General features: G+C 36.3%; 1 protein-coding gene across 1 annotated transcript in view; it reads right to left on the reverse strand.

Annotated features, from left to right (window-relative positions):
• The window catches only part of znf236 (zinc finger protein 236), a 68,935-nt gene that overhangs the window by 1,077 nt on the left and 54,092 nt on the right, over positions 1–13,766 (reverse strand). The window contains exons 20-30 of the mRNA XM_079445912.1: positions 12,765–13,056; positions 11,781–11,884; positions 9,705–10,130; positions 8,150–8,295; positions 7,837–8,056; positions 6,997–7,173; positions 5,962–6,099; positions 3,683–3,840; positions 2,587–2,772; positions 1,200–1,329; positions 918–1,115 (exon numbers count right to left, since the gene is read on the reverse strand). Of these exons, the coding sequence (XP_079302038.1) occupies positions 918–1,115; positions 1,200–1,329; positions 2,587–2,772; positions 3,683–3,840; positions 5,962–6,099; positions 6,997–7,173; positions 7,837–8,056; positions 8,150–8,295; positions 9,705–10,130; positions 11,781–11,884; positions 12,765–13,056 (2,175 nt within the window). The remainder of the gene's footprint in view (positions 1–917; positions 1,116–1,199; positions 1,330–2,586; positions 2,773–3,682; positions 3,841–5,961; positions 6,100–6,996; positions 7,174–7,836; positions 8,057–8,149; positions 8,296–9,704; positions 10,131–11,780; positions 11,885–12,764; positions 13,057–13,766) is intronic.

The raw sequence follows: 13,766 nt of genomic DNA on the forward strand, positions 1-13,766 counted from the left end.
CACTCACTCTCACACACACGCACGCGCACGCACACACACACACACACACACACACACACACACACACACACACACACACACACACACACACACACACACACACACACACACACACGTTGGGTTTCCATGTTTTATGGGGACATCCCATAGGCGTAATGGTTTTTATACTGTACAATCTGTATGTGCTATTGCCCTACACCAACCCAACACCTAAACTTAGCCCTCACAGGAAACATGCTGCATTTTTAGATTTTCAAAAAAACTTTATGCTGTATGATTTATAAGCTTGTTTCCTCATGGGGACCAAAAAATGTCCCCACAAGATTAAGATTTACTGGTATTACTATCCTTGTGGGGACATTTGGTCCCCAGGACGTGATGAATACCAGGTGCACACACACACACACACACACACACACACACACACACACACACACACACAGACAGACAGACAGACAGACAGACAGACACACAGATAGGAATGATGGTAGTTGAGACGATTAACTAAAGGAGCTTTTTTTAGGCAGTTGCCGAAGCAAAAAGAAAAAAAAAAGTCCTGCTTTTAAAGATCTGGTGGGAAAGTGTGCAAATGAGAGCATCTACACTGAACCCTGTAACTGAAACGTTTGCCATTTTGAAAGACAGAAATATAACCAGGTCAACTGAGTAATTCTACTTTTAGAAACGTTGCTGCAGCATAAGGGGTTCTCATTAACCAAAGCAATCGATGCGTTAACTCTAATTAGGTTTCACCATTTTGGGTGAAAATATGCATACTACAATATGTATACCACAGTATACTACAATTCAAAAAGACAGACTTGACCGAATTTGTTTCTCGTGATCTTAAAAGCCCTCTGATGATCAGTAAACACAAGCTAATGAGGAACTGACAGAACTGAATGCTCCACACATACCAATCAGTTTGTTGGAGGATGGAAGATAACCGTGAGATCTCTTCATATGCAGCTTCATGTTGCTCTTTTGAGTGAAGCTAATAGTGCACACTTCACATCTGTAGGGCTTCTCGCCTGTGTGTTTGACCCTGTGCACCTGCAGAGCACTTTTCTGATTGAACGCTTTGTCACACAGCGGACACTTGAAGGGCCGCTCACCTGAAACCAAATAAACATGCCAATGAATCGATGTGGGACAAAGACAGTACAGTTTAACAAAGCAAGAGTGAAGGTTTGCTTTACCTGTGTGTGTGCGGTTGTGTCTTTCTAACTGGCTGGGTTTGGCAAAGGCTTTGTCGCAGGTAGGGCATTTGAACACTTTGGGTTTCTGAGAGTTCACTTTGGGTCCCTTCTTATGGACATACTCGTGCTCCTGAAAGAGAGATTTGCAAATGCAAATTGAACAGTTTTCGAAAGTTACAAAGTCCTAGAGGATCAAAATAAAATATATAATCCCATTTATAGGGCAATTAATATCTAGGTACAACTTTATTTGACTTGCTGTTGATTAACAGAAAATAATTTAGCCTCGGTGTGTTAAAGAAAAGGAAACAGTAATGTACTTTCAAATGGAATCACATGAATTAACTGTTTAGATGAGCATTTGGTCAAAGTGTTACTTGTCTCATCTTGACACTGGGAGTGCAAAAAAGTGCAAAAGTGGCATAAATATCAATCAATATGTGCTATAAACTCAGAGCCTTCAGCATTTTAATGAGGGATATTTTAAAACGTGATTAGTGATCGCAAGTTAACTTTACATGGGAAAAAGTGATTGTTCAGCAGCTGCTAAGTGTTTATTCATGAGTTGCTGCTATGATTTCCATATAATTTACAATCAGCTATAGTTCTGAATGTTGAATTTGATAAAGCATTGCCTGTGAATTGTTGGCTGCTGTTTGTTACTTTCTGACATAAAATGGTGCGATAAAGTAAAATAGCATGACTCATGTTGCGACAATAATAGCAAGGAGGAAACTGAAGTGTTCTATGCATCCATCTGTTGAGTGGAAATTCTATAAGTTATGTACTTCTAGAATATCCCCCCCCCCCCCAAAAAAAACAAACAAACTTGCACCTAAGCTCAACTGCGATGTTTTAAGCAGATTTCTCTGTTATTTTAGTGGAATACCTGCTTTAAATGAATTGCTATCATGCTATCAAAATGAAATGCTAGGCATGTCAAAGTTAGAGATAGATAGATAGATAGATAGATAGATAGATAGATAGATAGATAGATAGATAGATAGATAGATAGATAGATAGATAGATAGATAGATAGATAGATAGATAGATAGATAGATAGATAGATAGATAGATAGATAGGTCAACTAAAGGTTGATGAGCAGAACAAATCACAACACGGCTATATGAAAACAGCTCAAAAGTCAAAATGGGCATTTCTTCCATCAGGTTAATAATTAAAGTGTTGAAAAGGATGATTCTAATGACTGGTCTGGAAGAGGTACTAGTGGCCCAACAATAAGGATGACTGGCCCAAGAATCTTCAACAATCATGGTTTGAACTGCAGATGTTAGTTGCGTCTTGATCTTTTCCAGTGGTCTTGACATGGACTGTGTGGCAGCCGCAGCACAGAGTACACTATAAAGATGTGTATGAGGATGATACCTTGAGGTGTGTGGCTCTTTTGAAAGCTTTATTGCAGACACGGCATACATGGCAGCGGTCCTTTCCATGAGCCTGTCTGCAGTGTCTTCTGAGAGCATTTGCTGTCAGCAGCACCTGACTGCAGTAGTAACACTGGTGCTTTTGCTGTGTCTCTGCTTCCTTCTCCTCCGTCTGGTTATCTATCATCTGTGTGCATAAATGACACACGCATCTCAGCTAAAGAAAAAGTAATAAATGACAAGATTGTCTCACAAAAAAACTGAGACATCAGCTACACTTGACTCTTCAAGATATTTTGCTGATGATTTTAAAACTGTTATTTTAAGTTTATTTATATAGCGCTTTTCACAATACACACAGCTTTAAATCAACTTTAGAGACTTGATTATTATATTGTGATATGTATGATCATGGTGATAGAAAATCACAGTTTTTCGGGTTGGAAAGACATTTTGAGTACAGCATTCTAGCCCAAGAAATTGTCCAATGACAGTGTGGGAAAATGTTGACGATTCATAGCAACAGAGCAAGGATTCCGAAAGTTTTTTGTCAGCTGAAACCCTTTGACAAAATATTTTCTTGAAGTGGCCCCTTTCGATTTTAAGATAACATTTTAATAACTTAACACAATCACATGTCCACAGTTCTCTGATGTTGGTTAATAGTTACATGAAACTTATCCAGGTAAACAAAAAAATATTCATGGCCAGATTTACTAAACAAATCACCTTCATTTAATACTCTCCTCCAAAAGGATTTTGCATCTAAAAATGGAAACGCCTATGAATGATTATGATTATGCAAATGTAACTTGGCACATGTGCTTTAAACTATTATTTTAAAAGCAATCCAATAATCATTAAACATATTTATGAAAATTATTTGTATCCTGTTTTTGTAGGCCCAATAGAACACTTCATCAATACACAGGTAAATAACATACAGATGGCACTATATACTTATTAATAAAAATGACCAAGTTGATTTAATTAATACACAGTTCCGGGACAAAGTATTAGCACGGAATGTTAAGACAATTTTAGCATTCCTCATTCAGATAATCTGTTATAAGCATTTATGAGTTGTGTGCATTTACCTGTGTGTTCAGGTTGAGAGAGACCGTATCCAGTATATGTGTGTCCGCTAGAGTCAGAGTCACACTGCCATCGCTGGCCATGCCCGCAGATGACATCACCAGGCTCTGAGCTGAAATGCCTGTCTGAGATAAGGAGGTGCTGGGTGCCAGTGCACTGACTGATGGGAAGAATTAATCAGAAACACAACTAAACAATTGGATCAGGACAATATGGACATACAGTATGTCAAGTCACCTTTATTTATATAGCACTTTATACAATACTGATTGTATTTACAGTGTCAACAGGAAAGTCATTTGTCAATAATGCAAGAGGACAATAACAAAGAGTTCTTTTCCAGCTAAAGTCAGTTCACTGATGATTTAGTGATGTCATTATCCAGTTCAGCTATCTTCCAATAGTGTCTGTACAATCAGTCAAGCGTCGCCAACAAAGCCAGCCAAACTCTAAACATGTTCTCCTATGAGACTACTGTCAACTACTGTCATGGCGGAGACAATCTTGCTTGAGTAAGTTAGTCAGAAAACTGGCAACATGAATGTAGATACGTATTCATTAAAGGGGTCATCGGATATATGATTCTTTAGGGTCTTAATTAAAAGTCTATAACATACTTTGGTTAAAATTTCTCAGTGGTAGTGTAAAAACACCTTTTTAAACCTGTCAAAATCAGCTGTTTTCAGCAAATGGACTTTTTTTAGTCCATGTTGCTTTAAATGACTCTGCTGACCCGCCCCTCTTTACGAGCAGACTGAATTTCAGCTAACTAGCACATTATTAGGAAAAGAGATTAGCAAAGATTCATAAAAAACCCTTATACTCACTTCTTCTGTAGGTGAGGCTAGATCACAATGATTCGCGCAAACATAGACGCATTTAGGCAGATCGGCGCATTCACTTCAAAGCGAAAGTAACGTTAATCCTCTGCATCTTCAGCGGCTCAGATGTAGGGCGTGAATGACGACTGCTATATTCATTATTACATCCAACAACAAAACACCTCAATCGCTCAATTGGAGACATTCTTGTCTTCCCCTGCACCGAAGTCCACACAATGGCAGACAGCTCTCAGCTCACTCAGGGCGGGTCTAAGGTAAGACGGTCTTGTCAATCAACTATCGTGGGAGCGGTCTGTGCAGAACTACGTCATTCTGACAAGAATCTCAGAGCAGCCTGATTTGAGAAAGAGGATTTCAAAATAGGGATTTAAAAAAAAAAAACACTGGGTGGATTTTTTAGGATGGATGTGTACACACACTTCCAACACACATTTATGTTCAAACAACTTGAAAAGTTAATTTTGCATCCGATGACCCCTTCACAGGCATCTATTGAAACCCTTAGCTGAGGTTTCTGTTACCATCACAGAAAGTGCACACAATAATCATATATAATCACGTTGTCTAGTTTGTCTACTTGCATAGTAAGATTTCCTGCAGTAAAGTAGACAAAACATGCAATTAACAGTCTATTCACAATTGAGAAAGTATAGAACTATATTATGTTTTAAGTCAAACCACTGGGTTTTATAGGGTACAACAGGGCTTAAGGCACACCTTAAGAAAAGTTTGCTTTGTGTTTCTTTTTTACTGCTTCCATAGTGAAATCTTTATCTTTTATTTAACTGTGACAGAAAAGAAAAAGGGGTTAGGGGGGCCTTTAACGTCACACTTGGGATAAAAGCTCACCAGCATATGGCAAAATACCCTCAGTAATCTATCAGTATTATTATTACTTTTTTATAATATCTCAGTTAATACTTGTTCAAAACAATCACTTAAGCACAGCTTGTACCATATTCTGTTTTGAAAAATAAAAATTAAATCAATTTAATTACAAAATTACAGTTTCTGAAAGGTTCTTAAACTGATTAAAGGAGATCCCCAGATAATTTAATTTGGCTTTACAGTAGTAATGATATATATTTTATGATATGATTGATATAATATCAATACGGTCTCATTATAAATAAGGGGATCATCTCCAAGAAAGACACCCACCTTAATAAATGATACTGACCATTTGAATCTAACCATGTCATGTCAACAAATTGAAAAGTCAGCCAGCTATTTATTATAGTGTCAAATTGCGCATTTCTACACAGAAGTTTAGACAGGTGCTGCAGGGACTTTCTGTGCCATCTAGTGGTTTAGAGAAGAATAAAATAAAAAAACACCTTTTACCCCATGAACCTTTAGCCCTACTGTACCATAAACAGAAAACATACACATGTGAGATCCTCAAAACATTTTTTTATATTTTTTTATTCAGCTCTCACCAGTCATGGCTGAGGGGTGGCACTGAGGAAGGAGCTGCTCATTGCTTAACGTCAGACTGTTGCTGCCTGAAGTAAGTCTGATCCCAGTGTTCATGTTTGAAGTAGAGGTTGGACAGTGCTGGGGTAACAGGTCCTGACCTTTAAACAGAGACAAAGAACAGATACATACAGATTGCTTTGACATAGCTGTTAACACCAAAAACAAAAAATAATATAAAAAATATTGTAATATTCAATAAAAATACATCACTGTCTACGTATCAAACATCTTTTTACCCCTAAGTAAAGAACAAAAAAGAACTTCACCAAAAGTGTATCAAAGTGTATTTGAAATCTTTCTCTCTCTCATCTCTCATCCTATGATGGCAAAACTGAATTTTCAGCAGCCATTACTCTAGTCTTCAGTGCCACACTGATCTTTCAGAAACTTCTTTCTCTTATGCTGATTTGGTGTTTAATTATTATCAATTATTATTATTGGTACTCAATTATTAATAATGGTTCTTATTATTATCAATGATGATTTTCCTGCTTAGTATTTTTGTGAAAATCATTATCCTTTTTTTCAGAATTCTTTAATGAATACAAAGTTCAAAATAACAGCATTTATTTGAAATAGAAATCTTTTGCAACATTATAAATGGCTTGACTCTCACTTTAATCACTCAATTTAATGTGTCCTTGGTGACTTAATGTAATTTTGAAACAAGGTCCCCTCCATCAAAAACTGTTGCCATCTTTGGAGCATTATTACAATTTCAAAAAGGTCTTCCTAAAATATTTATTATTTAGCACATAACTGCATGAAAATTGTCAACAGAGAATGCAGCAGTTTGTCAAGTCAAGTCAAGTCACCTTTATTTATATAGCACTTCTAACAATACAGATTGTGTCAAAGCACTTAACAGTATCAGATTGGAGGATAGAGTGTCAGTAATGTATAATAATAAGATTAAACACTCAATTTTCAGTTAAAGGCATTTCATTATTGAATTCAAGTTTGTGTCTGTATAGTTTGCACGGGTGTGTGTGTACCTGCTATAGTGAGTGTGATCTCTGGTGTACTGGTGGCAGGTGTAGACGCAGCAGCACTGGTTTGTGCTAAAGCTTGTGTCAGACTGGAGTTATTAATAGTCAGTGTGATTTCTGGAGCATTGTTGCCACCGCTTACAAGACCTGCTGCGTTGGACAGTTGTGACAGCTCCTGAGAACCTGACAGGACAAACATATTAATAAAAAACATAAGTTACATCTGACAAAAGAACTCAAAAAATGATCTTGAATAAAAAGGCCCTGATTTAACAATTGACATTTAATATTCATCAACATTTAAGTTCTAAAGTTAGAGTAAGCTCTCAGGTTGGTATTTTAGCATCTCTCACCAGCTCAGTTATATCAGCCCACATTAAACTCATGGCTTATGGGCCTTTTTGAAATATTTGAAACATTGCCGTGCATTTGCCTCTTGATGAGTTTTAAGTTATGTTTAATGTCCTTTTGAGTGTTTGCAATTCCAATTACTGCCAATGGTAAAATACTATATTCTTAGTATATGGTCTTTCTACTATATTCCAGTAAAATTACAGGAATACAGTGAGTTTTAAACTAATAATTAACTTTGTTCACTAAAAGGAACATTAAAAAAAAAAAAAAAAAAAAAAATCTACTATAGTATAATTTTTGGACTAAAATATAATTTTTTAACACTAAAATAGCCATCATTTCGTTTAGGATAAATAAGCAGCATGTTATTTATTTATTTATTTTTTGTATGTGAAATATGACCTGGACATGGTAAAAGAGAAGAAGGGTCAATGGAAAAGTCAAGAAAAAAAAAAAATAGGCAACTAGGAAAAAATAGACAAAGAGACACACTGGCATTATCCTGCTCGTTTGTCAGGTTGCTGATGGTGACGCTGGCTGAGGCAGGCTGAGGTTGCAGCGAGAGGCCACTCAGAGGGTGAATGACTACATTAGCAGGAACCGAAGCATCTCCAGCAGTCATGAGGTGAGCTGTTGTGTGCGATGTCAGTCCTGAGTCAGTCGTCAGAGAGTGAGACAGCAAACTGCCGTGCTGCAGAATACTGGGGTCGATCTAAACAGATAGATACAATTTTTTTAAAAACAAATTACTGCATCATCACGCTTGCTCAGTATAACTAATATAACCTCTTTAGTTGAGTTTTACCTGCAAAGTGATGTTGTTGATGTTGCTGGGGTCAATCCCAGAGATCTGCACATTTGGACACACCAGGTTTGTAGGTGTGAGCTGCAAGTGAATGCCTTCAAGTGTAGCGAGACCCTCTGTCAAAGACACAGTCAGATCCCCACCCGCTGGACCAGGATGGGGAGAAAAAAAAAAACTTAAGTTCGTCCAAACCCACAAGACTTTAATTAATCTTTGGAACACAAATAAAGATTTTTTTTTTCAAATTCTCTCATCATTTGAAAGTCTTTAAGTGGATGGACAAAAATGACGAGATTAAGCTAAAATTATCTTCATTTGTGTCCCTAAGATGAATGATAAATGATAGCAGAATTTTCATTTTGGGTGAAATATGAAAGAAAGAAATGAATAATAATTCTTAAAAGTTTAAAATGATGTTTACTGACATGATATTAAGATCCCAGTCCTATCATTGGTCTAAAAGAAGGACCATTCCTGGTGCCTCCCAAGCACTGAACAATTTGGTCACACTTTATGTTAAGGTCCAATTCTCTATTAACAAACAATTAACTATGACTTTTGCCTCAATAAACTCCTAACTTGCTGTTTATTAATAGCTAATAAGGTAGTTGTTAAATTTAGGTACTGGGTAGTGTTACGGCCTAAGCCTTGTGGGATTAGTGTTTACTGTTTGTCTTTCCTTTTTGTGCTGATTTGGTTTATCTTTCCTTTCTGAGGTTAAGCTCTGCCCCTGCGCACCTGTAATCTGTTCGGTGCTTGGCGACGAGGAGCATAGACGCGGGGCTGTGCGGAAGTTGTGCTGCTGGATTTATGTTACTTGAACCCTCCTTGAATGAGCACATTGAAAACGGGGTTTGTAACAGTAGGGATGTAGAATTATGGTCATGCAGAATATGTGCTACTTATAAAGCGCATATTCTGCATGACTATACTAATAAACAGCCAATATGCTAATAACAGGCATGCTAATAAGCAACTAGGCCTAGTTAATAGTGAGAATTGGTCCCTATACTAAAGTGTTACACACATTTTGGATGTCTCCTTTATTTAATATAGCTAAATTAACTCTGAATTAACCACTTATTTGTGGGGTACTCCATGACTTCAACTGGTTGTACCAAATAACAGCGACATCTGAAAAGCAGCCAAAAAAAAAAGCACCACAATATGATTTGCCAAACAACAGTTCTGTAATGCATGATGGTAATAATAAATATTTTTAATGTGATACTCAAAGTGACCGCAATTGTGATGCAGTGCTTATGGCTCTGGCATGTATCGTTTGAGACCAGTTCTGAATTGGGAGCTGTTCCAAAGAAATAGTTATACAATATACTAAATGACATTAAGTTTGATGATGATGTTATGTCAGTGTAGGATGATTTACAAATGCAAATCAGTTTACAAGCATGCGCTGTTCAGACAAATGTCCAATATGAGCAACATTTACAAGGTTGTGTGAACAACCTTATGAAAAAATAATATTAAATACATTTGACTTGACTTTGGCTTGCAGTGTGAATGAACATACGATGCCTGTAAAGATTGCCATTACCTGACACAGTAGCAGGCAGTATAGCTTGCCCTACCAGCCCTTGTTGCAGCAAACTGGGGTCATATTGGCCTGCGAGCACTGAGTTTCCTGGGATGTAGATGTTAGGATCTGTTGTGGCAGTCGGTAATAATCCCACAGAAGGCTGAGTGTCCACAGCTGGGGAGGGATGCTGAGTCTGAGGAATACTTTGGACTTCTTGTCTTCCTGAGCTTTGTGGCTCAGTGCTGGAGTTCCGCTTGGCCTTCCGGTCAGAGGGCCTGATGTGACCCAGGATGTGGGTCTTGCGGTGACCAGATGTCCGGAAGCGGAGATCACAGTGGGGGCACTTGAAGGGTTTGGAGCCAGTGTGTAAACGCATGTGGACTTTGAGACTGCCCTTCGTGGAGAAGGATGTGTTGCACATGTGACAGCTGAACAGCTTCTGCCCTGCACAGAAACATGCAAATGAAACTTTTAAGAGGCTTAAATACAACAAGGATGTTGTAACACATAGAAAGGCTGTACAAAATGTGGTTTACTACAGCAAACAGTCAGATAAAAAACAACAACAACAACAACAAAACACTTTATTGTGGTTTGTCAAAATATGAAATACATGAGAACCTAGGAAATTTAAGACTCAGACTTAAGTCAAAATAGAACACACATTTTTTTTTAATCTTCTTTCTTTTCAATTTGTCGTTTCTTCATGTATTTGAGCTTCTCCATCAAAAAGTTGAAAGGTTTTCGGTTGTCAGTTTTTTGGATTTCACTTGCTATTCTGTTGAATTATTAGAAAATAATGCACACCCAAGGCACATCACCACCATTATTTTCTAATAATTCAATGGCCTGTCGTTAATTATTCCTTACTTGAAGTTATTTGCACCTCAGTTTGTAAAGTCATTTCAAGTATTCATAGAAAACAAATATTTGTGTCAGTGCCAATAATTTTATAATAAGATTACAATAATTAATAATAAAAATATAATAAATATACACATAATACATTACACATAACACAATAGGAGGAATTTCTACAGAAGCGTATTGCATTCACTTGAGGAAAAAAAATCTACTCTGTTTTTCTGAATTAACGAGTTAATTATCTCAGAATTACGAGATAATTTTTCATGAAAAAAAAGTTTTTGCTCTGTTTTTCTGAATTAACGACTTAATTATCTCAGAATTACGAGATAATTTTTAAAGAAAAAAAAAGTTTTTGCTCTGTTTTTCTGAATTAATGACTTAATTATCTCAGAATTACGAGATAATCTTTCATGAAAAAAGTTTTTGCTCTGTTTTTCTGAATTAATGACTTAATTATCTCAGAATTATGAGATAATTAAGTCATTAATTCAGAAAAACAGAGCAAAAACTTTTTTTTTAATAACAAATTATCTCGTAATTCTGAGATAATTAAGTCATTAATTCAGAAAAACAGAGCAAAAACTTTTTTTTTAATAACAAATTATCTCGTAATTCTGAGATAATTAACTCGTTAATTCAGAAAAACAGAGTAGATTTTTTTTTCCTCAAGTGAATGCAATACGCTTCCGTAAATTTCTTATGATTATTATTATTATTTTTTTTTTTCAGTGTTGATTTTTGGCAAGTCTAGGGGAATTTTTTATTTTTTTGTTATCCACCAGGTGGAAATTCACTAAGGAAAGTAATCATATATGTAATAAATGACTTTTTTACATTAATAAAGTAAATAAAATAAAACAGATTATTGTAGTATGCTTTACCAGAAAAAACTATTTCAGTTTTTCAGCTTCAAAATGTAAATATTTCACATTTAATTCAATGTTATTTGCCGTTTCTTTGTAATTATTTGTGGCATATACCAGCAAGTCAAAACTGTTAGAAAATAAATCATACACCAATTTTTGTTTTTGTTTTATTTTTTCAGTGCGTTACTATGTCTGCAAAACAACCAGTACGGGATCAGTAAGTTAAATGCTAAAGTTTAAAACATAGGGTTTGTGATTTTTGTACCCAACACCAAATAGGACTAATAGTGATAACTGACTCCATTACAAAATATAAACACAAACACATGATTTACACAGAACTATATTCCTATATACTCACCTGAGTGTGTCTTAATGTGACAGTCCAATGTGGATTTCACTGTGAAACACTTTCCACACTCATCGCACTTGTACGGTTTCTCGCCTGTATGTATGCGGATGTGTCTGAAAAATTAAAAAGCTTACATTCAAGATAGACATCGAGGCAAGCAATGTCAATTCCCTGATTATGTGAATTATGATCAGGAATTGTGACAAATGACGACCCTGTTCATAAATGGCTGTTCCAGTCTCATATATAACGCCTCATTCATTTCTTCTAATCTAATTTTCATTGTCCAGAATAGTCACTCTTCTGCTTGAATGAGCAATAAAGAGGTAAAAATGCTACCACTACTCTGTTCTTTACTCATTTTTTTATTTTTCGAGTTTTATAAACTCTATTCTCAATTTAGCAAACCATACTCACCCATTCATTAAACTGTACCCGAAATTTTGCAATCTGTATGCTCAATTTGCAATCCTAACCCACAAATTTGTAGCCCCTTATCTCATTTTAGAAATCTTTGCCCACTGATTCAAAGCATTAACATATAAACAAACTCAGATTTGTAAAAAAAAAAACATTAGGTCCAATTATTCATAGATAAATTATAGCTACTAACTGTAGTTTTTTGTTCCCACACTTTTACAGGCTATTAGTTAAACTATGTTAAACTGGTTAAAATTAGTTGTTTGTGTACCTCAGTTTGACATGTTTTATCATATCACACGTCCAAGCTGCATCCGAGCAGCTGGTCACTGCCACAGACGCACAAACCTTCGATTTATTCTGTAATATATTCTGTAACATCATAGTTATGATGTGTGTCATCATAACCATGAAGATTTCTCAACTAACCATTTAAGCAGTTTTCCTCTGAATGACAACACAAAACACAATATATGTAATCTGCAATATTCTATGCATCAATGTCAAAATAAATCATACAGACAATTAATATTAGCTTATATGATAACGTAACATACTGTATAAGATGATTACCTCACTAGGTCACTGGGCTTCTTGAAGCTCTTTGGGCAGTACTGGCAACGGTTTGGAAACTTCGGCTCTATGTTGAGCTCAACGCATTTGTCTTTAACTTCACTGATTCGATCTCGTTCAGCAGCTGTCTGGGCAAGAACCTTCTCTGATAGAGATGCCTCATCCCCAGGGTCTCTCTTTGCCAGCTCTGCTGTCTGCTCTTCAGTTAACGTGATGATACCGTTGCGGTTTCTTTTCATCCCTGAGCGATCTGACTCATCATCCTCCTCACCAGCTTCATCAGTTTCCAGAACTGTGGACATCAATATATATATATATATCAGTATATCAATAACATCAGTAATGGTTTCACATTACTAACCTTGCTGTGTAAATTTCCGGGTAACACTTTATTTTGATAATCCACATTAGACATTCTACTAACAGTAAGTAACTTTGCAACTACATGTCAACTAGCAGTCATTAGAGTATTAGTAGACTGTCTGCTTGAGATCTTCTAACATTTAATTTTGATGGGTCCACAACATACAGTGGGGGAAAAAAAATCGATCCCTTGCTGATTTTGTATGTTTGTCCACTGACAAATAAATGATCAGTCTATAATTTTAATGGTAGGTTTATTTGAACGGTGAGAGACAGAATAGCAAAAAATCCAGAAAAACACATTTCAAAAAAGTTATAAATTGATTTGCATTATAATGAGTGAAATAAGTATTTGATCACCTATCAATTAGTAAGATTTCTGGCTCCCAGGTGTCTTTTATACAGGAAAGGAGCTGAGATTAGGAGCACTCTCTTAAAGGGAGTGCTTCAAATCTCAGTTTGTTACCTGTATAAAAGACACCTGTCCACAGAAGAAATCAGTCAATCAGATTCCAAACTCTCCACCATGCCCAAGGCCAAAAAGCTGTCCAAGGATATCAGGGACAAGATTGTAGACCTACACAAGGCTGGAATGGGCTACAAGACCATCGTCAAGCAGCTTGGTGAGAAGGTGACAAC

The sequence above is a fragment of the Barbus barbus genome, assembly GCF_936440315.1.
Source record: "Barbus barbus genome assembly, chromosome: 21".
Taxonomy (NCBI): domain Eukaryota; kingdom Metazoa; phylum Chordata; class Actinopteri; order Cypriniformes; family Cyprinidae; genus Barbus; species Barbus barbus.